This window comes from Amphiprion ocellaris, chromosome 3 (genome assembly GCF_022539595.1).
Source record: "Amphiprion ocellaris isolate individual 3 ecotype Okinawa chromosome 3, ASM2253959v1, whole genome shotgun sequence".
NCBI lineage: Eukaryota > Metazoa > Chordata > Actinopteri > Pomacentridae > Amphiprion > Amphiprion ocellaris.
In genome coordinates, this window is record NC_072768.1 from 24,924,838 (window position 1) to 24,950,081 (window position 25,244).

The 25,244-nt window shown below is 37.4% G+C and overlaps 2 protein-coding genes across 5 annotated transcripts; one reads left to right on the top strand and one right to left on the bottom strand.

The window, feature by feature from the left end:
• Nucleotides 1-5,770: 5,770 nt before the first annotated feature.
• LOC111570184 (high choriolytic enzyme 1-like) lies at nucleotides 5,771-11,625 on the bottom strand. Of its 2 annotated transcripts, XM_055009167.1 has the most exons (9): nucleotides 11,607-11,625; nucleotides 11,442-11,522; nucleotides 10,014-10,059; nucleotides 9,500-9,652; nucleotides 9,196-9,313; nucleotides 7,974-8,152; nucleotides 7,350-7,431; nucleotides 6,109-6,238; nucleotides 5,771-5,883 (listed from the first exon to the last, which is right to left on the bottom strand). In XM_055009167.1, exons 2-8 carry the CDS (start codon nucleotides 11,508-11,510, stop codon nucleotides 6,112-6,114), a joined length of 774 nt encoding a protein of 257 aa, XP_054865142.1. In that variant the 5' UTR covers nucleotides 11,511-11,522; nucleotides 11,607-11,625; the 3' UTR covers nucleotides 5,771-5,883; nucleotides 6,109-6,111. The 2 variants fall into 2 exon arrangements, with proteins under 2 accessions (XP_054865142.1, XP_054865141.1); XM_055009166.1 differs by lacking the exon at nucleotides 11,607-11,625 and having other exon boundaries at nucleotides 10,014-10,068.
• A 1,963-nt stretch (nucleotides 11,626-13,588) lies between these two features.
• Nucleotides 13,589-25,244, top strand: wu:fa25f02 (uncharacterized). Of its 3 annotated transcripts, XM_023272797.3 has the most exons (4): nucleotides 13,611-13,720; nucleotides 19,040-19,110; nucleotides 19,275-19,452; nucleotides 20,067-25,244. In XM_023272797.3, the coding sequence occupies exons 3-4, from the start codon at nucleotides 19,281-19,283 to the stop codon at nucleotides 21,110-21,112; spliced, it is 1,218 nt and encodes a 405-aa protein (XP_023128565.2). In that variant the 5' UTR covers nucleotides 13,611-13,720; nucleotides 19,040-19,110; nucleotides 19,275-19,280; the 3' UTR covers nucleotides 21,113-25,244. The 3 variants fall into 3 exon arrangements, with proteins under 3 accessions (XP_023128566.2, XP_023128565.2, XP_035805227.2); XM_023272798.3 differs by lacking the exon at nucleotides 19,040-19,110 and having other exon boundaries at nucleotides 13,589-13,720; XM_035949334.2 differs by having other exon boundaries at nucleotides 19,040-19,452.

Below are 25,244 nucleotides of genomic sequence, written 5' to 3' on the forward strand. Positions count from 1 at the left end.
TTTTCTCCCAGATTATTTTCTTACTTCCATCTAATTCACACACCAACATCAACATGGCACATAATAAACAGGTGTCTCATTTCTCTTGCATTTTCACATTTATTTATTCGACTTTTTCATTAGAGCTAAATTATATTAACTTGTCTGGCTGAAAGAAAAAAAGCTTAGATAACCTGAGAGCATTAGACTGAGGAATAGTTCAAAACATATTTTGTGAGTCTTTGGACTGAATTTCACAAACAATTTCAAAATATCTCCTTTTTTAATTTTGCCAGTGATTTTATCAACAGATCAGTTACTTTGTCAGAATATAGATTAGGAATAAATGTATACTTATTTAATAGATTTTTTTAATATTAAATGAGGTATGTGTATGAACATGTTTTACAGTTTCTGTTCTAAAAAAAAACAAGCAAACTTCTCTGGGAACTAAACAATGATGTAATTTCAAATTCTAAATTTCTATAACTCAATTCAAAATATACACTGGAGTATGTTTATGCTTAATCCTGAAACAATATTTGAAATCGTGTTTTTGAGTGTTTGATGCAGAGAGAAATATCTAGTTTTAGGTTTATCAGTATTAAATAGATTTTTTTTTCTCCTTATTTAAACTGGAGGCTAAGTCAGACCAGCTAAAATCTCTTCACGTGCTCTTATACTGAACTTAAAGTGTTGAACAAGTGCTGAATATTTCTACTTTTTTTAAATATAATTTTCTAAGACTAGCTTCCTTTTCTCCACCTCAGAGATGACAGTTGTTAAAATGAAGTGTGTGAATGACAAAACAAATTGAACAGAATGAAAACAATAGATGGGAAATCAAAGAATCAAAGAATCACTGGTCGTGTTACTGTGTAATATATTATTAATTTTTTTAAAAATAATTTGAACTGTTTGTTGAATAATGATTGAAATTCACACAAAGACTAACAAGTTGCTTTTCTGTATGTATTTCCACTAAATACTTCATGAGTAGTTAAGGTTGATTATTTTGATAAGACTTTTTTTTTTTTAAATTGTCAGATTTTAAAGTGTAGTTTGACATATTTGAGGTGAAACTGCGTGATGATTCTCTCTGTGCTGATTTACATGACAACTTTCGTAAAGGAACTGAAACAATGTGTGGGCTTCCCCTCAGACTGGAGAGCAGGAACCCCAGGGTGCTGCAGGAGGATGGCCTATAAGAGATCATAGACTGTATAGAACTTGACCGTGGTCAAATGTACAGTACAGCAGCTTTTCCATTTTGATTTTAACATAGAACTTCTATGTGAAAATGAAAATAAAAACAATTGGATTATTGCATTTTCAAGTTTATCTTCACTCAAAAAACATATACATGTGTGTGAAAATATAATGCTGCTGCTAAATGAAATTTGCAAATTGCCATTTTAACATATACTGTCTTCTAAAGGTTTCCATATTTAAGCTATCTGTTGGTCCATTTCAAGGCCAGGACCAGAAACCTCTTGGACCCATTTGATCCAGATTAAATATGTCCCACAGTTTCACAATGATGGTGTCAGTCTCTTCTAATCTATCTAATGCCTTTATCTAATGCCAGTATTATTATTGTAGGGTTTATTAATAATTAATAAAGTGACAAAACTGCAATAAAATTGCAACAAAAACACATTTCATTGTTTCAGTCTTGTATTGTTTTATTTTAACAGAAGAAACATATAAAACTCAGCAAGAAGCAAAACATTGTTTCATTTAAGCTGTAAAAGGTAGACTTTTTGTTTTTTATCTGTTAGAAAACTGCACACAGCAAACCCTAAAATAGAAACATACCTGTATTCATCTGCAATATTTTTCTGTTTTGTTTCTGTCCAGGTTTCGGGAGGCGGACACCCTCTCTATTTTTAAGACCAGGCTTAAAACCTTCCTTTTTGACAAAGCTTATAGTTAGGGCTGACTGGGTGACCCTGACGGGGTATGCTGGTGTTTTCATTTGCAAAACTGACTTCCCCTCTTGACGTCCCTTTAGTTTGCCCCTAGTTATGCTGCTATAGGCCTAGGCTGCTGGGGAACCTCTCTGGATGCACTGAGCCCTTCTCTAACTACCTATGTATTTACTATATATACCATTATTGCATTACATTCACTCTGTTTCTTTCTGTGTCCTTTCTCCGAGTGTCCCTGGTCCCAGAGCTGGATGCTGGATGCTTCAGATGTGTGGCTGTGTTTTATGGTCCTTGTGTCCCACCCCCCCACCTCCCTATCTCTACCCCTCTATCTGTATCCCTCTATCTCTACCCCTCTATCTGTATCCCTCTATCTCTACCTCTACCCCTCTATCTCTACCTCTCTACTTCTTCTGTCCCTCTCAACCCGCCCGGCCAGCAGGCAGATGGGTCCCCCCACATTAGAGCCGGGTTCTGCTCGAGGTTTTTTTCCCTGTTAAAAGGGTGTTTTCCTTGCCACTGTCACCTTTTGGCTTGCTCTGGGGGTCAGGCATATGGGTTCTGTAAAGCGTCTTGAGACAATTTGACTGTAATTGGCGCTATATAAATAAAATTGAATTGAATTGAATTGAATTGAATGTAGACTCAGTCACTCTGTTAAAGCTGTGATAAGAAGAGATGAGCTGAACATCAGTGTTATTAAATTACTCTTCATACAACATTTGTACATAATACAATTCCTGTAAGAGTCCTTCACAGTCAGAAATTGATGATTTAATCTGACATAACACCAATATTTCACATAGAAAAGCTCTGGATCAACAAAGTGATAGATATCCCAGATTTTTCTTTAATTTTATTATGACTAAAGCAACTTCAATGCTATAATTTACACATGTTCATTTAAATGATCAGTTCTTCATGTCTGTTCCTATTTTTATTATTTCTCTTGTTGATTTTCATTTGCGTCACAGCCCTGAACTTTTTTTTTTGTTTTTATAAAGTCAAGCCAATATATGAAATTTGCTATATGAGCAAAACAAAAAAGTTTATTTTGAAGAAAGTCAGAAGTTCTGACAGAAACCATCATCTAATGTACATCAGAGCAGCCATGTCTTTAAAAACCTGACACAAACAAAGTGTAACAAATGTGTTTAGAGACTGTCACACTCCAAATACTCACCAAGCAGCCTGGGTCACTGTTCCTGCACATGTTTATAAAAGTAATTGGTGCTGGACACAAGCCTTTTTTTCTTTTCCTAGACAATAAGAGATATAAATAAAGTTGCTGCAGCTGATAAAATTACTTCACCTTGATCCCATGTACTTCTTCCCATAATGCTGTTTTTCAACAGAGTCTGCAGTATGCCACAAAGAAAAGTTATATTTTTATTTGTGGGTAGTTATGATAACTTCACAATTATATTTCACCAACAAAATACTTGGATAAGCATGTGGCTTAGAAGTCTGATGTTTAATGATCAAATTAATAGGCAGTTTAAATGTTTTTGATTGTCATTCCATTTGTCTGTTTTGTGTACTATTCATTATGTTTTCAGTCAAAGGGAGTAGTTAGCTGAGTACCGACACAGCTGCCTTAAGTGTCTAAAGACAGATAAATAACCAACAAGATACTGTGAGCTGAACATGATCAGCAGATGCACTGGTGAATGCTTTGCACCCAGTATCAGCTGTTTTTACAGGATTGTTCAGTGCAGATAGGGTTGTTAGATTGAAGATTTTGAACTTGAAATATCCAAAAGGTGGAATTCAGCCCTCGGGAAATATGCATATTTACTAAGAGACTGTTAATTCATAAAAGACAAACCCATAGGTCATTCATGCAAGTGCAGCTGAAGCAAAGTAGAAAATGAGGGGATGCGGTTATAGAGCCATTATATCCCTATCAGCAGGAGGTTAAGATGGTTAGTTTTCACATTTCAAACTAAAAAAGCACTCAGAGAGTGCAGTACTCCGCCAAGGCTGTTCATTCGTTGTATGATTTCCAACAGCTGAAATCTTTAAAAAATCTGTGGATCCAGACTATAAGCCACATCACTGGTGAAATTGAATCACTTGGTCTTTGTGTCATTTCTGACTTTCCCTGACTTTCTTTTATTTTAAAAATTCAATTTTTACTCCACCAAGGAACATGGCAGAGTTATGTGATGATTGGCATACATTTGTCTGTCTATGCGCAACATTACTCAAAACGGAATATTGGATTTGGATGTCAGAAATAACACAACGACCACTTGATTAGATTTTGGCAGTGATGCAGCTTATAGTCTGGATCCATGAATTTGTTAAAGATTTCTGTATCGTTGCGAGATAGCAGCATAACGTCACTAACTATGACTACAAGTAAACACTACGTCAGCTGCCTGCTGTCGGTCACATGATTTCGATCCTACTACAAATCCACCACTGCGGACTTATCGAGACTTATCATCGGAAATGATACGACTGAGCAGCCTTGGTGGAGTACTGCTCTCTTTGAGTGCTTTTCTTGTTACCCAAGTTGTTTGTGCACCCAGACCTAAGCAGATATAAATTTAAAAAACACTTTTATTTTAATTTCCCATGGCACCTGCCATTGGTGCTGCTGATGCTAATTCGGGAGGCATGTCTCTGAGTTAAATTCAGAAGGAAGGGACATTGTGTGATCATTCAGGGTGGAGAACTGGTCATTTGATTGGCACAAAGGCTGGAAACATGTCTGGCCCTGTCCAAACAGAACAGAATCTGCACATTGGCACCTCTAAAATTCATTAATTATACCCTGTTTCATAATTTTAAAAAAATTAGAGCATACTTTGGTTTTATCTCTTGTGATCAGTTTAGTATCTCAACAGTGAAAGGCAGCGGGTGTCGATGGGATATATTCTTTACAATAGATACCGAGTCTTTGACTACTTATCCAAATTCCAGATCACATGAAGGCTTTGGAAGCAGAGTGGTCTAACCCACTTTCTGTAGTTTTGGAGAAAAATGGATTAAAAGTTTTGTGTTTTCAAGAATGGTCTAACATTCGAAGCACCACACTATATTTGGGTTGTGGGTTAGACCACTTTGCCACTACAATCCAGACCATAAAATATTACAGAATTTGTGTACAGCTCAGTTTGAATTTTTTGTGGGTTGCTCCACTCTGTTTCTATAAAATCACATAATGTTTACCTCTAAAGTGATTCATAACATACATAGAAATGGACCAAGAGCACACATGTATACTTGCAAAGACTTAGTAGGCAGACAGTACAATGCATGATAAGTTCAAACATGAACATACCACTCAATACACAATGAAAAATAAGATAAACAGGGAAAATTATATTAAATATGGACAACAGTTACTCTGCAAAGCAAATAACAAACCCTGACCCATGTATCTTCCTGTTGTATGCAGTGATTTTCAGTTTTTTAGCTGCAGTCTGTCTGGCTAACCACAGCTGCTTTGTGATACTGTCACATCCACCAGGGAGGTAATGTTTTCACAACTAGTCAGCTGAATGTCACAGAACTTGGTTGGCATGTGGAACATGGGAAGAGGAGGAGACCGTCAAATCTGGACGATCTGATCTGGATCACCTTCATCAAAAATGGCAGATAGGGCTTTGGTGATTCTGCACTGTCCATGTGCCCTTCTAGTTAGTTCTGTTATTTAACAATAGTACTTTTGCACCAAACAAAAGGGGATATGATGAGGGAATAAGTGCAGAATTCTGTCGGCAGTAACTTATTGAAATCTCTGTTGGCCACCTGGAAACTGGTCCTGCTCCATGACATACTAACCGTACAGAGAACGGTACATGTTTAAACACTCACCCCTAAACAGATAAACAAACTCAGATTAAGTGTATGCTTAAACTGAATTTTATTGAAGGAAATCACAGCATTTTACATTTACTGTTGACCGAATGATGATGATGATTCTCTTCATGAGCTGTATTCCACATACCATCCTGGTCACCTGTTAAATAAGGGAATTTAAATAAGGGAATTTTTAAGGCTAATTGCATGTCATTTTTAACAATGCAGAGACAGAAATACAGTATATATATGGTGGTGGGGAAGGTTTATATTTTAAATGGCTGCTCAAAAAAATTCTTTAACAAAAACTGCCATACAAATCAAGATAATAAAGTATTTTTTAAAATGCTTCTTGCGGTTCAAAAAGGAAATTTCGGACACTAACCTGTTAGCATTTGTACAGCCTGTTGAGCCTGGTGATGTCTTTCTGGCTCATCTCAGTGGCCGTGCCAAACTGAACGTTAGCGTTAGGGATAGCTACCATGGTGGGCTCATTGTTCTTGGAGAAGGCGTACCTGAAACCACAAACAAAGTGCTCAGAGATGGAGCAGGTTGACACAGGGTTAAATAAGAAGATTGATGTCGATCTTATGTTTACAGTGTGTACGTACAAATCAAGAAGTATGTTAGCTTAGCTTAGCACAGCGCTTGAAAGAAGGGGAAACATCTGGCCTGGCTCTGCCAAAAGGTAGCAAAACCCACACTAAGACTTCTGAAGCTTACCATTGTGTAATGTGTGTGCAAAACATGTTGCTGCGACACTGGAGCTAACGCTGGCCACAAGCGTCCAAGTACCAGCAAACAGTGTAGCCATCCCATAATAGACCACTTTTCAAGACACTGAAAGTGCTTGATTTTACAAAAAGTCTTAAAATGTTGAACATAATCGCTACAATTGTACTTTGAGTTTGCAGTAATCTGTGAATGTACTAGACAGATGAAAAATGCACAGATAAATATGAATGAAACATAAATTTTTTTGTTGTTTAAGTTCCAATATATGTCTATTCATCGATTCAGTCGTCAACCAAAATTTATTTGAATTGAAAAACTTTGCTTATTGTCAAATATTGCTATTTGATAAAAAAAAGCTATTAATCATGATTAATTACAATGCCTCTAATTAATTAGATTATTTTTTAAAATTGTGTCCCACCACTGTAATAAATCTAAACTTTTAGCTACTAATTTTACAGAAGAGCAAAACCCCCATCTTAGAAATAATGCAATTATTGCGAGGTGATCCAACTTTGAATCATCTGACATGTGGTTTTGCACAGCTGTGTATTGTAGATGTCTTCAAACTGTTCCTTTTACCCCACATGATTGTTAGAGAGTCTGTGAAGGATTAAGAAGGATAGAAATAATTGGCAAACTAAAGGTGTGACAAAACAAAAACATAACAAAGGCAGTCCTCTGTTAGTTTAAAATGTGTGAATACAATCTAATTATATTGGTTTGATGTCAAGAACAGTCAAGTAAAACAATCACAAATCAGCCCAGTAGTTGGAAGAGAATGGCTATGTTTGTCTTGTAGCTCCAATGGTTTCATTTTCTTAGTTTGCACTTGTGACATGTTCCCCACCATGATGATAGCAGCCATGGAACTGCTGCCATTTTACCTACTTGCTGTAATGCATAACAGAGCCATAGTCATAGGTGGTGTCCTGGTTCAGAGTGGCAACTTTGTCAAAGTTGTGCTCCTTTCCTGAAGATTTGAAAAGAAAACAGAAATCTCATGAGCTCTATCTGTTACCATATTCATTGTTCATGTATTGTGTGGTTGCCGAGGCCCAAATCCTGCCACTCTGCATGCACTGCTTGATAAACAGTTTGACATCGTGGTAAATATTCTAATTTGCCTTCTTACAGAGAGATTTACAGGGGGTTGAGTGCTGGGCTATTTCATGGCCAGGAGTACTGTCATTTTTACACTGTTTTTTGCACAAATTAAATAAATGAGATATAATATGTTCATTGTGAACTGTAGGGATGTTGGTAAAATAATGTCCCTGTGTTTTCAGTCTAAGCTAAGGTAACCCGCTGAAATACAAATAGGAAAGTGGTATCTGCTGTATTTTCTCATCTCACTCTCACTCAAAATGTTGAACTACTCCTTTGTGTTGCACAGTTGTATCCCTAAATTCCTTCATCCAACAACATAAAATAAATAAGATGCAAGTTCAAATTTTGTGTCTGTTCAGTCATCTTATTAGTGTTATAGATGATGACAGTGATAAAGAGACGAACCAGAAATGACATTCTCCAACACAACGCGAATGTACTGGTCACGGTCGGAACGTTTCTGCTCATGATGGAAGCCCAAAGCGTGGAGCACCTCATGCTGGACAGTATCGTGGTAAACACAGCCTGAACGCTGCAGAGACAGGTCCTGCCCATAACCAGTACGGCCAATATAGGAGTAGCACCTGTGACAATTCAGAGTAAAACCTTTAGTTTATTTGCTGCCAAAATGGAAATACCTTAATGCATGTACAGTGTTGTGCAAAAGTACTTGCAGAATACAGAAATCTTCTATTTTTGCATATTTGTCACACTTAAATGTTTCAGATCATTAAACTAATTTTAATTTAAGATAAAGATAACCCATAAAAACATAAAATGTAGTTTTTAGATGATAGTTTCATTTATTGAAGGAAAATGCTGTCCAGTCCACATTGCCCTATGTGAAAAAGGAATTGCCTGCTTATCTACCAGTATATCACATGACCAAATTCATTTGGGAATTAATTTCACGCTCACCAGCCACACCCACATATGACTACTGCCAGACTTGTTGAAACTAAACATCACTAAATAGAACCTATCTGGCCTTGTGAAGTAGCCAAAGGGTCTCAAAAAGCAGCAGGATGCCACGTTCTAAAGAGATTCACGAACAGAAGTGAAACAAAGTCATTGATTTCATCAGTCTGGATGATTACAAAGTCATTGCTGAGGTTCTGGGACTCCAGAGAACCACAATGAGAGACATTATCCACAAATGGAGAAACATGGAACAGTGGTGAACCTGCCCAAGGGTGGCTGGCCTACCTACATTTCTTGAAGGGACATTGATATCTAATCCAGGAGGTCACAAAAGAACCCAGAAAAACATCTAACAACTGCAGACCTGAATGACCTCAATTGAGGTCCGTCTACATGGTTCCACAATAAGGAAAACACTGGGCCAAAATGACATCATGGGAAAGCTGCAAGGCACAAACCATTACTGATAACTTTAACCACATGCCAACAACAAACAGGGCTCAGGATGCAAACCCCCAAGCTCCAGTTTTTAGTTCCTGCACTTTTTACTCCGACCACCTTGCTAGTCAGTGGTCAAGCTGTATTACCTCAAATCAAAAAATAATCTTGTCTGCCAACAAATTATATTATAGTACTTCTAGGAGGCTAAATTTTTAAAGAAAATATCCAAACAACAAAAAATCAGGAAAATACACAAAGTGTTTACCCATTCAGGGACTGGATATTCAGGTAGTCTCTCTGGCTGGTGCGTCTGACAAAACGGATGCAAGAGAAATCATGGAAGGACTGCAGACCACGCTCAATGACTGACACCTCACGAGAGGCTGGAAAAACAGGAAATATCAATAACTGTATACTGTCACAGCACCAACACGATACTGTGGTAATAACGCAAGAATATCCACCCTATAAGATCCTGTCATATCATGTTGACAATTCTTAGAGAACATGTTAAGTGGAGAAGGCTGTATTTAGAGATAGGACTTTTAAAAGTCAAATTTACTACTCACAGAAAGCGCTGGAAAGGGTGTAGGGTACATAGACTTTTCCATCAGAGGATTTAGGCCACATGCAGCCACGAGACGTGCAGGGATCAGCATTTCTCCCGGCCCGAGACTGATAGGCAATGTCATCTTCCACGTAGGGCTCACCAGGAGAACGGACTACAGCAAACAGTGCGATCAGAATAAATACAGTTTTCTCATATATACATATATACATATATATATACATATATACATATATATATATATATATATATATATATATATATATATATATATATATGTATGTATGTATGTATACATATATATATATATATATATATATATATATATATATATATATATATATATATATATATATATATATATATATATACATACATACATATATATATATATATATATATATATATATATATATATACATACATACATACATATATAATTTAGTTTTTTTTCTGGGAAAGGACAGGTAACGTAAACCAAAACTACATTTTATGGTGGCTCTAAACACTCTTACCAACATCCCGATTTGCTCTCTCAATGCGCTCTGAAGTTGTCAAAGCCTTCGTAGCCTATACCAGAGAGATTATGAAGGTTTAATGAGAAACACAAACATATGTCACTGCAACAAAAGCTTTTAAACTTTTTAAAAAAAATTATATGTTTGTAATAATGGTGCACAACTATTCCGGTTTGTGTTATTATATAGGTGCCTGTGTGAAGACTGAAACAGTAATCATTACTCCTGTTCATTCTGGACACTAAGAGATCTCTAAAGCCTATAACCTGCAGGTGGGTTTGGAGGGCATATTATCTTATAAAAATAATATAATTGCACCATTTATCAGTTAAAAAAAACATTGGATTTTCAACTTTCCAACAGTTCTCAAATTAACCAAATCTAAGCTTAACATTGTCGTGTTTCAACAAGTATACTATATTTTACATTGAGTATTTAAAAATTTGTCAGAAGTAAACCATTTGCACCAGATTCTGTAAAAAAAACAGAAAAAAAAACTAAAAACCTTCTGCACTCCTCAGCACAACTGAAAAAACATGACTGATTGAGCTGTGATGTGTCAGTCATGTGGAAAAAAATCAGAGAGTTTTCAAGTGAACTTCAGGTTGTGTTTACACAAGACAGAGGGGAGACAATTATGGAAACAAATTAGAGAATGAAATTAAATATAAAATATACTTGATCAATATCATCAGCCTAAACCACACTCAAATCAAGTGTCTCCCAATATACACAACCATTCAAAAGTTTGGGGTCATTTAGAAATGTCCTTATTTTTGAAAGAAATGCATTTTTTTCAATGAAGATAACATTAAATGAATCAGAAATACAGTCTAGACATTGTTAATGGGAAATGGCTGATTTTTAATAGAATATCTACATAGAGGTACAGAGGAACATTTCCAGCAACCATCACTCTATGTTCTAATGCTACATTGTGTTAGCTAATGGTGTTGAAAGGCTAATTGATGATTAGAAAACCCTTGTGCAATTATGTTAGGACATGAATGAAAGTGAGAGTTTTCATGGAAAACATGAAATTGTCTGGGTGACCCCAAACTTTTGAACGATAGTGCAAAGTCTTTTTGGGCCACAGCAATGTATTAGATGGACAGAAGTACACTGAGGGATCTCTAAAGCTCATATAAACAGGAGGAATATTTACTGATTCTTAAATCTGTTTTATTGTTCATTCTAGCAGCTGACCCTTATTTTAAGACAGGCTGGAAAAATTGTGTTTCTAATGTTAATAGTTCATATTTTAACACTCAGGGTATTGTATTGAGATCAAAACAAAAATCAACTTACAGAATCCAGAGTTTTCCAGAAAGTATGTTTGAAGATTAAGTGGAGATAGAAAAAGAAAATTTAGAGTGAATTTTCCACAAAATAGTCAAGATGTGATAAAACAGGAGCATATCTTACCTCCTCCTCAGCCCAAGCTGAGATGGCCAACAGGGCCACAAGGCCCACAATGCACTTCAGCACAACCATGTCGACAATAACCTGCAGCAAGATATTATTTGTCACATTTATAAGTCAAAATCAGCATTTTAAACAACGAAAAGGGGAATTATGAATGGTACTCACTGTATCCCTGAATAGAGAGAAGCAGAATGTGAGTGGCACAACCTCATGTTATAAACATAATCTGCACCGGAAAACTATCCTTTTAAGGATATTTACGACAGTGACAGAGGGAGTGAAAACAGAAATTGGTGATTGATAAGAATATCTCACCTTGATGCCACATTGCATATTCCCACAACAAGTGCAGTTCTAATCTTGTTTAATTTTTGCACCAGATGGTGGACTTTAAATATTTTGTGTCAGCAGTCAGCATGTTTTCTACACTTCACGGGAGCAGCAGGATATTTATAACAGATTTGATCATTTTCATTAATTAAATGTACACTTCATGTACTCCACACTGAGTTCTGCACAGAAGACAAAACTGTATTTAAGGCTTCTTGAATTACGTTACAATTAATCCCATGATGAACCACCACCGTATGATCTATTATTTTTATTTAGTTTTTTATTTATTTATTTGGTCTTGCTGTCTGCTTCTGCATAACATTATCAGACATTAACCATGGACAGTACAAACTTGTTTCTCCCCAAAATCAATGCGTCCTTCATCTTGCTACATTCCTCATACCGTCTCACTGTGTTACTCTGAGTGCTCATTGCCTTAGTAGTGGATTTGCTTAGCTGCACAAAACTTTTATAGCTGCTTCAACATATGCCATTCCTTAGAAAATTTTTCGGTTGCTGTATTTTTTCTGCTGTCTTATTGGCCTTGCACCAAATGAGCAGAGCCTAGCTGCTCTTTAACACTTTCTGTATTTATAATTATCAGCACATCTTTCATATCTCTGCTTTTCTTTGCACATTGCTGTTATGTGCACATACTCACAAGTACTTCAGTGACCTTGTAACTTATATACCCAATATATATTTTGGATATTAATCTTTTTTTTTTTTTTTTTTTTTTTTTTAATCAGATTCCAACATTACTATCAGGCTGTCACATTTCTTGGCATTACAAGTTCTCAGGCGTTTATCTTCTACCACCTTTGCACCTACCTTCTCTCCCTCCTGCTCAGAACCAAGCACCAAACCTGGGGGGACAGAGCCTTCTCCATATCTGCCCCCACGCTCTGGAACTCCCTGCCACAACACATCCACGACTGCACAGACCTGACCACTTTAAAATCACTCCTCAAGACCCACCTGTTCAGAACTGCTTTTAATACATAACACAAACTTATTTTCATGATATATTTTCTGACTTGTTTTATGATGTTCCTTTATTTTTAATGTTTGCTGATTTAACATGTGAAGTGTCTTTGAGTGTTCTAAAAAGCACTATACAAATAAAATATATTATTATTATTATTATTATTATTATTATTATTATTATTATTATTATTATTATTATTATTATTATTATTATTATTATTATTATTATTATTACCACATTTTATATATCGTAACTGACCAGCACGCTTACTAGTATTCTAGAAGATACACCTTGGACCCTTGTTTTATTGCTAATCAATGTTCCTCACACTCCCTTACTTTTCAGTCATAAAAAGGTTATGCTAACAGGGTTTCATGCATGTTGTGGGACACACGTTCCACGCATAATAATTACTTAAAATATTATGTTGATTACAATTTTCTTTCAAAATTACAAGAGACATCAATGACATAAATAACATCAAAAACGGAGGTTTAAATTTAATTATAACTGTTTTATTTGAGATTCAATGTTGTCATCAGGGGGGTGGGACAAGAGAAAAACTGTATTTTAGGGGGAACTCCAGACTTTTTGGGCATTTTTAAAAACATTTTAAAACATTCTTTTCTCCTAGTTTTTTTTTTTTTTTTTAGATATGGTCTCTGGACATGTAGATTTACACAACAACTGCATGTTTTTATCTTCTTTTTTTAAAAAACATGGATTATTTTAAATTTGATAGGTGGGACGTTAAATGTCATCCAATTCTGGGATGACCCTTAAGTAGCTGCTTGTCTTGTGGTAGCTTGTTGTGACCAGTCGGGGGCAGAAATACGCAGAAGCTGAGTGGACACTACCGGAAAAGAAGTGAGGAAGCAGCCAGGCTACCTCCAGCCTATAGGAGGTGTCGTGTACCTGTCACTACCGTTCTTCAATAAACAGTCACAAGATACCGCTGGTAAGTCTCCGAAATCACATTCGTTATAGTGAACATTAGCGTTATATTGTTGTATGATGCAGATTAGCGGTGCTAAAGAAAACGGCTTGTTAGCATTAGCCGGACGATGGTGTGGCAGTTAACCGTCCTCGCTGCTGATGGGAGATGTTTTGTCGTCATTTAATGCTGCCGTAAAGTAATTTATTGTCCTCTTTATTGGCAAATCGTGTATCTGTTACATTATTAAATCACGGTTAACTGAAATCTGAGGTTTAAACTATTTACGAGATGTTTTCTGTCACTGTGCTAGCAGTAGTACAATATGGGCTAAACTTTGAGATCCGAGCTGACGTTAACGTTGTGGACTGGTATTATTGCCGCTCGGCCCAGTGCTAGCTGTGGAGCTACAGTTCCGGTTTTGATCATTCGCTGCGCCGTTACCGAGAGCTGGGCACTAGTCAGACCCAGCCACGTTTTTTTTTTAGATACACTTGCAGCCTATGTACATGCCCCATGCAGCGGTGTTGGTGCATGGGAAGAAATTCTGACTGCACGTCGGCTCTTATTGGAGTCGTAACTTCAGTGATGTTGACCCCACCGACAGCACGTCTCACGCCGTCTCCACGTCAGCGTCTGTAAATGACCTTTGAACCTTTGACAGTGTATGCTGTTTACATTTGGGGCTTGTCGTTGTGTAAAGCATTGTGGCGAAGCTGCCATGTACAGGGACTCGCTTTTAAACAGACAACTCCTATTAAGCCCCTTTCAGGCACGCAACATTTCTCTCTTCATCAATCCGTTATAGTGACGGCACTGTAGTCAGTTACACTAAGGTCACATTTCCGATAATGTGTCTCACTCCTGCATTCAGATAAACCCGCCAGAGATCGCTGTGGCGATATTTGCTACTCACGCGACACTAGACACCAAGTGACGTGAAATGCGAAATATTTCAATATCAGACTTAAACTAAACTGATAGCAGCTGATCGAAGTATCCACTCTACTAACAGCCCAGTTTACTTCTGGATTTTTAGAAAATGAACCTGAAAGCTCAGGGCTCATTCTGAGGTTGTCCACGATGTGACAAAATATTAAACTGCAGCAGATAAACTGTGCTTCTGTGTGACAGCTCACCTGTCTGAGGTGAACACAAATACAATAGTGGTGTTCGATACTGCAAGATTTGGTATCGATCTGATACCAAGTAAATACACGGCCAGTATCGTCAATACCGATACTTCAGACTAACTTTTTCAATAGTCGGTAAGTTTAGAACAAAGGTTAGATGCTGTGTACGGTCCAGATCTGGAATGAAGATGGAGCTGTAAATGCTCACAGGATCTAAGACTCAGACTAATTCCTGGGTAGGTTTTCTGTGGATCAGACGAGGAAGAATCTGGGTTGCCGATGAAATCACAATGTGAGGGATGCCCTCCTTAAACTGTGTTCATTTTTGACAGTTTGGTCAATATTTGTGCAATACTTGTGTCGCTGAAATAGGAAATGCTGTTTTAAGATGCATTTTTGCACTGTGAATTTTTTGCAGAGTAACTTTTGTAATGTCAAATATGATCTTTAAAAAAGCAAATCCCCCATGGTTATCGTCTTTGATAATTAAGTGTGACAGACATTGTCAGGTGGTCGGTCCCATCTGGTTACAGGCGAAACACCTCACTAGCTGAACATTTGCTTATTGACAAACTCTATATTGACTGGTGTTCCCTAAACGCCTCACAGCGCAGACTGCGGTACATGCTGCTCAGTGTCTACGGTGTTCAGACAGGTGTGTGAGAGCAAAAATTACTTTGAAAACAGTGAGATAAAATGTTCTCATTTCAGATTTGTCCAAGATGAAAGCGACTGCTTTTATCCACGTGTTGTTTTCTGTGAATGGAGAAAATAGCACACATAGGTGTGCAACGTCTTTTAAGAGCGGAGCCCATTTTTTAATTTTAAAGACCGCAGTCAATTGTTTTTGTGTAATAGTTAGAAGCTAAACATCATCATGATTGGGATTAATAATTATTTAATTTGTAGCCATGCTACAGCAGTAGTCCTTGTGCTTGACTCATTGATTCAGTATCTTCCTGCCTGCAGTCTGACCATCAGGTCTGTCTGACTCGGACTTCTCCTCTGCCTCCTCTTTCTTCAGTTTTGATTGAGGAACGCACAACAGCTAAATGGCTCATTTTACGCATCAGACAGGAACAGATTGACAGAGCAAAGAAGAAATTGAAGTTATACTTTCCACCACTATGATGTATGATGTAGCTGCTAAGTCTACTTGCTTGTTTGTCTGGCGCTGCTGAGTCACGTGACAGTACAACATCCAAACACAAGAGGAGAAAAGTGCTGCTGCTCTGTGACAGCAGGAGCTCTGACAGACAGCCAGGTCACCTGTTTGATGAAGCCACTTCAGTTCAGGCATACAGGAGTTAAACTGAATCTAAAGTATCGTTCTCATTACACTGATATCGTTCAATACCAATATCAACCCTGGTCTCGATATGATTGATATTTGGATCGATCTGTCCACCTCTAAAATACAGAGTATGACATGCTGTTAGATCCTGATCGGCCCTTTATCCATGTCAGATAATTTGTTGTTAAACCTAATTAATGCAGTTACTATCTCTTTGGAGACACTCATGGATCCTACTGCTGTCTGAAATAGTCTTAAACAGCCAAAAACTGAACTGTCATTCTGTGTGTGATACTTCACCTGTCTGATGTAGTGACAAGTATACCTACATAGTGTAATTTGCTGTCAGATCCTGGTCTGCACTGATCTGCTGTCCATGCTCTCTTGGCTACAGTCTGTAATTATAGAAATGTAATTAGTCACCGGCACTGTTACTCTATGTGCAAATGTGAGCAACTCTATCTCTTTGGAGACACACAAATGGATCCTGCTGCTGTCTAATGCTGTGGGTATTTATCAAATGTAGAGGTAATGGTTCCAGACAGCTGGACGAAACAATCTTCAGCTCCTCATAACATCTTGTGGGGAAAAACACTCGAATTGCATTCATTATTGGTGAGTGTCTTTAATCTTGAAACTATTTGTGTCTGTTCTCATTACATTAAAGTTTTACTACTGTAGACATATAATTTTGTTGCCTAATAGATTTGAAATTGCAGTCAAAGTGCATGAAAAAGGTGCGCTGAGATTTTGGCAGGCAAACGGTGTATCAAGCATCTCTGTCCTGTTTTCAGATGAATATTGATGTTGAAATGTGGAAAAAGAGGGATTGAGAGATCCGAGTATTCAGATCTCAAAATTTCTGTTCGGACACCACCACCACAATGACAGAATATTCTGATATTCAGGTCCAGTCCTAGATGTAACAGGACATCTGAGTACTTTTTGGCATACCGCATTTGGCATTCTATGTACTGGGACATACTAAATCTTTTTCTTCCATACTACATAGTATGGGAGTATAGCTATTGGAACACTGCCACAGATTTTCTCACATGCTCTGTTGATGACCCTAAATATTGTACTTTCAAAAATAGTAGATTGGGATGTATGTATTTCATGCAACCATACTACTACTCCTGTAGCATAGTTGTCCAGAATTTGTGTTGGTGCAGAAACAAATTTTGGGCTGCAGGCACACATCTATTCTGTAGACGTGATGTTCCACTTAATTTGTATTTGTGCTGTTGGCTGAATGTAGGACATATGGTCATTCTTTACATTACCTCAAACAAGTATTGCCACTCACACGGAGGTGTTTGGAATTTATAATTACTGAATATATTAAAGAAACTCCTTATGTTGTCATTTGACAATCTCTTGAATATAATGGAAGATTGCCTGTACAAGCAACAGAATTGGGGATTCTTGCCTGGTTTGAGTAAGACAATAGTCAGGGTCTGCTCCAATAACTCTGGTATACTGCCTGTTTCTGTAACATAATTAAACATTGTGAGCATAGGTTCAGTGTAAGACTAAATGCCTTGAGGAATGTGTCATGACTTGATGATTTTGATGAGGGGAATACTGCCCTGTAGGGTCTTCCCATAATCATTAAATGATGATACTGCTGCCTCGAGAGTACCAGCTGAAATCTGTATTATTTTGACACTAGTTGGTGGTCAGTCCCTACATTTGGTCTGTGGTGGACTTGCTCCTCCCTGTCACCTGTAAAAAGCCTTGAACCATGTTTTTAAATGTTAAACTTGTAGTGAGAAACTGAATGCAGTTGGTGTTATGTTGGTGCAGCAAACCTTGAGATGAGTTTAAAAGTTTGCAAGCTATCTTTCAAGCCTGCAAATATCCAACTTTGGCCTGGACAGATAAAAATTATAAATACCAATATTTTGGCAAAAGCCTTGAAGCTTCCATTAGAGTTTGATTTTACCCAGTGAACAGTGATATTGTTCCTGATTGAAAAATACTTAAAACAAGAAAAGCACTCAGAGAGCGCAGTACTCCACCAAGGATGCTCAGTCATTGAATCATTTCTGACGGATAAATCCTCATGCAGCAGTGGATTTTTGGTAGGATCGCAATCATGTGATCATCAGCAGGCAGCTGCTGAAGCGTTCACTTGTTGTCATAGTTACAGTGACACCATGCCGCTATCTCGCAATGATACAGAAATCTTTAACAAATCTGTGGATCCAGACTATAAACCGTGTCACTGTCAAAATCTAATGAGGTGGTCCTTGTGTCATTTCTGACCTTCCCTAAAAGTTTCATCCAAATCCGTTAGTCCGTTCTTGAGTAATGTTGCGCACAGATGGAAAGACAGATGAGCAGACAAGCGTACGGCAATCGTCACATAATTCTGTTGCATTCTTTGGCAAAGTAAAACATATGTTGTATATTATTGGCTTTGATTAAAGCCATTGTATTTCCTATTCAATGTATAGAAACCATAAATAATTTAAAGACAGCTATTGTTTTACTTATTTTTTTTTATTGCTTTGCTTATAAAAGGTGGTCATCTACTTGTACATTTTTATTTAATTTATGCATTTTTTAGCCTTTTGAATTGCAGTGAATGTAATCGCTCGTCTTTGACTGATGGATGGAAATTGCTTGTTTAGGATCAAAATAAAAAGAAATTTCTGCAAATGATCCGGAAGTTACTTTTTAATGACACTTAAAAAGATAAGATAATCACCTCTTTACGAGGTCCAAGATTACATTATCAAGCAAATTATTTCAGCAAATACTGTCAGCCTGTACATAAAGTACTGTTATTGTGTTTGTGCAAATATTAGCCCATCAATCATATATCCAGTATAACTATGACAAAGTAGTATTTCTTCTCTATCTTTCATGGCTGCTGTTCATACCTGCTTGTGTTGATATCTTGGGTAGGTCCAGGAAGCGGATGCTGACTTACGTCCTCCTTGGTTCCATCTTCCAGTTCAGCTGAGCATCAACTGCTTGTGTGTGCAAGCTGATAGTGTGTGAACCTGACTGTACCTGTTGATTGTGTGCGTGCGTGCGTGCGTGTGTGTGCGCGTGTGTGTGCGTGTAATTTCATTCTGGTCCTATGTGAGTCTGTAAGGTAGTGTATGTCAGTGTGTATGTCTGTCTCATTCCCTCCCAGCCCATCATGTCCCTGTATACCTCTGTGCTCCAGCTGAGTCCATCAGTGTGTCTTCACCTTCTCTACCTGCTGATGCTCCTCACTGATTCCTGCTCCACGGCATCTAAAAAGGAAAGAACTCTTCTGGACAGTCCCCTAAACCAACTTAACACAACACAAGCTGACTGCTTCACTGGATGTGAGTATGTAACAGAATTCAATTTAAAGTAGCAATGACTATGGTATATTATCACAGCAGAAAAATGTCATCAGATCCTTTACAAATACACTACTGGTCAAAAGTTTGAGAACACCCCGATTTTCCCGTTTTTTTTTTTTTTTTTTTTTTTAATTGCAAATTATGCATGTTAATGTCTCATTGCGTTCTGAAATTAAAGGATAGAACAAATAAACAAATTAAGTAAAAAAAAAAAATCTATTTAGAAACCAAAATGTATTTAAACTTTTGACTCATCAAAATAGCTGAACACACTCGTGCCATTCTTTCCACAATGGAAATCAAATTTGTCTGTCCACAAATTCTTGCATGGGGACAGATGAAGTCTATCTTGATCTTGAAGTGGATGCTGCCCAATTTTTTTACTGTGTTACATTCATTTGAAGTGGATAAACTGATGGTGTGCAATTATTGGGAATAAAATCAAAATATAAGTATTTGTCTTGTCAATGACACCAATAGAGAGTTAAGATTTTTTGTCGTTATTTGATGTGGTTAGGTTGAGATATTTTATAATTGGTGTTTTTCCTCCGTCTTTTTGAACTTGTGTCGTTCATGGATATTTTTCCCCACAGGTGCTAATGATTCTGTCAGTAAAAATGCAACAGCTGAGGATTTCTCCAAGACCAGTACAAGAGTTATGGCAACAAACTCACCACAGAAGAATTTGTCCTCTATCTCAGACCTTAGTAACATTAGTCCAATACTCAACCAGTCTTCAGTTCCTGTCATAATGACCAACTCCACTGTTGTGGACAAGGATAATAAAAGTTCTGTTTTGAAAGGGAACACAGAGAGCACCCAGCTGATTCAGCCCTCCACCAGCTCATCTTTACCCATCAACGCCACCACTGTGAGCTACAAATCCATTCACCCTGTTACGTCTGTTGTCCCGCCTAAACAAACAGCAGGAGAACTCCATTCATCCACTACCTCACCATCCAGCCATCAGCCTCTATCACCAGAGACGACCACTTCACCTGAATCTGCTCTGCTTTTTACCACCATAGGCTCACCCACTCAGTCTACAAATTCTGGCTCCATTACCAGCACTGGTAGAGCTACAGCTACTACTGCAGAGACTGTTGGGAAAACAAACACTGTAGCAGGTACTTCTACAACCACAACAACAAAGTCTACAACAACAACACAGTCTACAACAACAACAATCGAAACTACAGCAACAGATCTACCAACAACAGAAGCCTCACACCCTCCAACAACGGTTAACACAATTATTATCACAACCACATCTACAAAAGTGTCGCCATCATCATTAGCTCACACGCCAAAGCTAAGTACTGCAATGCCATCAATTCAAAAGACTTCTTTAACCACTGGGACGGCTAGCGTAACTGCTGCCAGGGCCATTACTTCTGCCAGTCACAACAAGCCTTTTGCCTCCTCAACGAAGGTTGCTGTGGTAGAGGTTGCAGGGGCTCCTCTGACCAGGCAGTTGGTGGATACCGCATCTTTATTGGCTGTCCTGCTTTTTGGCATGCTCTTCTTCTTGGTCTCGGTAGCAGTGTTTGCCACACAGGCCTATGAGAGCTACAGGAGGAAGGACTACACACAGGTCGACTATCTGATCAATGGCATGTACACAGACTCAGGGGTGTGAGAGGAAGTGGCTAAGCACAACTCACGGAGCTTGCTTTTGCACTTGGAATCAGAGACTCTAGAATGGAAGATAAATCGAACGGTAAGACTGACCAATGGCCCACCAAACTGACCCCAAAACACGCTGATTTGTTTCTGTTGTAACAGTTCCACTTGATGCTGTTCTTTCCTGCTTCCTTCTTTGAAGATTTGAATGTAAAGGGGTCAGTCTCTCCCATTTTTGCCAAACATTACGCAACATGATAAGTAAGTGAGCACATGCGGAGTCTGGTTTTCGCTATTCACCCATGATGTAATTTTTCTTCACATTGTTGGTTGGTTCCAGCGTAGCAGGACCAATCAGGATGCTTCCACAACTCAGCAGGTGTTCTATTCAGCAAACCTTTCTTAGTTTGTTGTCATGCTCAAAACATTATTAAACAGTCATTTTTTTCCCTCTTAAAGATGAATGTCACGGCTGTCACTTTTTCAAAAAAGTTGAATTTGAAGAAACTAACACGTAATTCATTTCAGTTCATTTGAATGCCATCCCATACAACGTAATGCAATTTTTCCTCACATTCAAACGTGTTGGAATTTTGAATTAGTGACAGCCCACCTGCGGACCAAAGTATATTTGTGAGTGTTATGTACAAGATTCAGATTTTGTGGTGATTACCTCGTTACTTTTTTTTTTTTTCCCCCATAAAAAGACATTTAACATAAACCCTAATGGCCTACACTTGTAGCTTTACACTTGTGACCATTTCTACATGGGAAATGAAATCTTGATAAGTTACTTGAAATTTAGTTTTGCACATTTTAATAATTGTGTTAAATGTAGTGAAAAACAGAACATCGTTAATTGCAGTGAACATCAATTTGATCAGTTTACCCATTCTATATATAATTGTGTAAGCATTGCCCAGCATGTGTTTCCATTTCCTCCTCTGTCAGATATTTCACTGTTCCTGCATTGTCAGTCGTTCTGATGATGCGAAATTTGTCATTTTGTCTTAATGTCCAACCACAAACCCAGACTCACTGTTGTTTGTGAAAGTGATCATAGCTCGGTCAGTTCCTCTGAAGTTTAGCAAGGTTGACACTAAGCTTGGGCGAATTCTGTGAAGTTTTGTTGTGAAACCAGCTGATTTTGGCTTGGTGCATTCATTGTGGTCAAATGAGAAACCTGAGAAGTCTGCTCACTTCTAGTTTGACCTCAGATGCTGGTTTGCTTACAGTCTGAGGATGTACTTTGGTGGATAAAGCAAATTATAACTCATAGAAAAGATGGCTAAAACTACAAAAATATGATGCAAGTTGGATTACGTTGTGAGAGCTAAACAATCATTTAAATGCAACTGTCCTATGAAATGCCAGTCTAGTCAGTAGCGGTAGGGCGTTATGTTAAATATCTGACCAGAGTGGACAGCTAAAACGGAACCAGCCCGTTCTGTACTTTATTCAAACTGAAACTTCAATCACCCATCAATGTGTTGGATCTTTCTCAGAAAGACATTTGAATGTTTAACACAGGTACTTCTGCCAGCTAGGTACAGTGAGAAGTTTCCCCAGTGGCCTTGTGTGTTGAAGCATCAGGGCCAAAGTTCTTTCAGTGCCATGTCCATTTCATGTCCATGTTGTGCAAGTTCATACCCACATGAACTGACTACAAATGGCATAGTGTCAACATTTCTTTTGATGCTTTTGTTTACCAAATTTTGTTTTTCAGTGCTGTACAAGGCAAATTCTGAAATTTTGGGAAATAGATTTGTTGTAAAACCCATAGTTAGACTGCGCTAGAAAATACTAGTTCATCAAGTTCATGATTCAGGATGTTTTTGGTTTAGCAAATATCAGACCAACTTAGCTGTGGTTTAGAATGAGCTGGGCTAAACCTGGTTTGCAGATTTAAGGTAAACCTTGGATACAGTGATGACTTGTGGCTTTTACGTGGTCTCCACAGGTCACAGAAACTAGCTTTGGCTACTAAAAAAGTGAAGAAATGTCTCAAATTGGGATCTCCTAGTGGTTTAGGGGTTTGAATCATTTCAGTCAACACAATGCCTGCTGGAGTATTTTTTCACATTTACCGTAGCTCGGCTACCACTTTCCCCTGCTCCCAGTCTTTGCACTAAGCTAGTCTAAACACATGCTAGGCTCTTACCAGAAATCTCTTTATAATTTCAAATGAAAAAAAATAAGCACATCTTTGCATTTCACTGTGGTTTAAAAGCAAATAAGATTTAGAAAAAGATGGATGCATTTTTCTTAATCTTACCATTTCACTTTAATACTTAAATGACATTCCATTAGCTTTCTTTAATGCTGGTGATTTTTTTGTGTTTATTTACACTTTTCATTGTCTTCCAGTGAGTTATGGGAACAAGGCCATGCTAGATTGTTTATTTCATTACATTTTATATTTTTGCTTATGGTGAATGTATGTTTTTCAACACTTAGCTACTTTGAATATATTAAGTGGTATTTCCTTCTGTAATGATCCACTCTCACATCTATGTTATATACATTTCACACAGATTCTTCATTTACCTTCATGTGTACATCACTGTATAAGTTACCATGTTAAGATGATTGTGAATTTTAAGCCATTCATTAACTTACTTGCAGTACATTTTTGAGATACCTTCTCATTCCTGGAAACATACACTTTGCATTCAGCAAAGAAAAATCTTACCCTAGTTCCAGTGCCAAATTGTTCTGTGTTTATCCCATAAGGAACGAGAACACGAGACAAATCCTTGAAGTCAGTATCCATGAGATAGACTTTTGGGCAGATTGTACTTTTTTTTTTTTTCTTCTGAGGGTTTTTGTGTTTCATGGAAGTTTGCTAAATGGTCACTGTAGCATGTTATTGTATGACAAGGAAAACATCAAGCCATTATCATTTGGGGCCTAGGGAAAGGTCAACAGGACTGTATTCCACAGCAGGAAAAGAGCATTTATCGTTGAATCTGAAAAGGCAAAAAGAAGATATTTTCAAATTGAGATGAAATGTTTCTAACCTATTGTGTATTCCTGCAGGATGTAAAATACATTTGAACTTGCCAGTTGTCTGTAAAATGTTCATGTGTTAAAGGTTGATGTCATGCCTAACTGATTTGTCATTCAGTATTTTTGAAGGAGAAAATCCTCTAAAAGAGTACTTGAAAAATATCTGGTTTTACAAATGTGCTAAATGTTCAGATTGTTTACAAAGAACACAGGAGATTGGAATGGTGACTTAATATTTTATACTTTTTTAAAAAAAAATTGTTTACTCAAGAAAACAACCTCTTCAATGAACAGCAGGCCTTTATCCCATCACCGTGAGAAAATGAGATCCTTGTCTTGTTGAGGTTAGAAAACTAGATCACCAATGATTGGAAAACAAGACTAAAATAAGGCCTGATTTCTGTGAATTTAAAAAAAGTATCTCTTTCCATTTATCTTGAACAAATAGCATTTGATTTAGTTGTCCTTTGTGTCTTTTATATACAGGGAAAATAAGGTATTGGTCCCATTATTCTCAACAAAATGTTAATCTGCTTGGTTGTTAATAATTAAATAACAAAATAACTCATTAAATGTAACCATGGCCACTGTCAGCTTCCTGACAGAAGTGGAATATTTCTATGTTTACTTGTTTTCTCGCCATCACAAACTGTCTCCAAATTGATGGATGTTACCATTCAACACTGGGATATTGGGTAAGCATATGATGTCTTTTCACTAATGATCACTAGAAGGGTTATATTAAGGTTACAACAACTATTCATTGGCCATTAGAAACAAAACTTTCTTGAGCGTTCTGTTATTGAGGTAATGTCTTCAGGGATGACACAAATTGCTCTTGTGGCAGGTAAAATGTAGTGTATGCCGTATTAAAATGTCTTGGATGATGTCATGTCACTGTGTCCAGTAAGTCAATGAGGCATTTTCTAATGATGTTGGGTTTTGGATGTCAATAATGCTAGTTTTCAGAATCCTGGAAACAACACTGGTGAACTGTGTTAAGGATGGATTTGTGTTTTCAATGACTGATGTGCAGGAGATGACACCTGCCATGTGCCAAATGAATATTGTACTAATGCACTTTGAACAGATATTTTTACTTTGCAGAAAATAAAAATAAAAAACAATATCCAAATGTA

What these genes read in the sequence shown, in the direction of transcription:
- wu:fa25f02 (XM_023272798.3), top strand. Translation starts at nt 19,281, where the DNA reads ATGTCCCTGTATACCTCTGTGCTCCAGCTGAGTCCATCAGTGTGTCTT. An exon ending in AGCTGACTGCTTCACTGGAT is followed by an intron (nt 19,453 to 20,066) that starts GTGAGTATGTAA and finishes TTTTCCCCACAG; the next exon opens with GTGCTAATGATTCTGTCAGT.
- LOC111570184 (XM_055009166.1), bottom strand. Translation starts at nt 11,510, where the DNA reads ATGGTTGTGCTGAAGTGCATTGTGGGCCTTGTGGCCCTGTTGGCCATC. An exon ending in CAGCTTGGGCTGAGGAGGAG is followed by an intron (nt 10,069 to 11,441) that starts GTAAGATATGCT and finishes TCTCTGGTATAG; the next exon opens with GCTACGAAGGCTTTGACAAC. An exon ending in GAGAGCAAATCGGGATGTTG is followed by an intron (nt 9,653 to 10,013) that starts GTAAGAGTGTTT and finishes TGTTTGCTGTAG; the next exon opens with TCCGTTCTCCTGGTGAGCCC.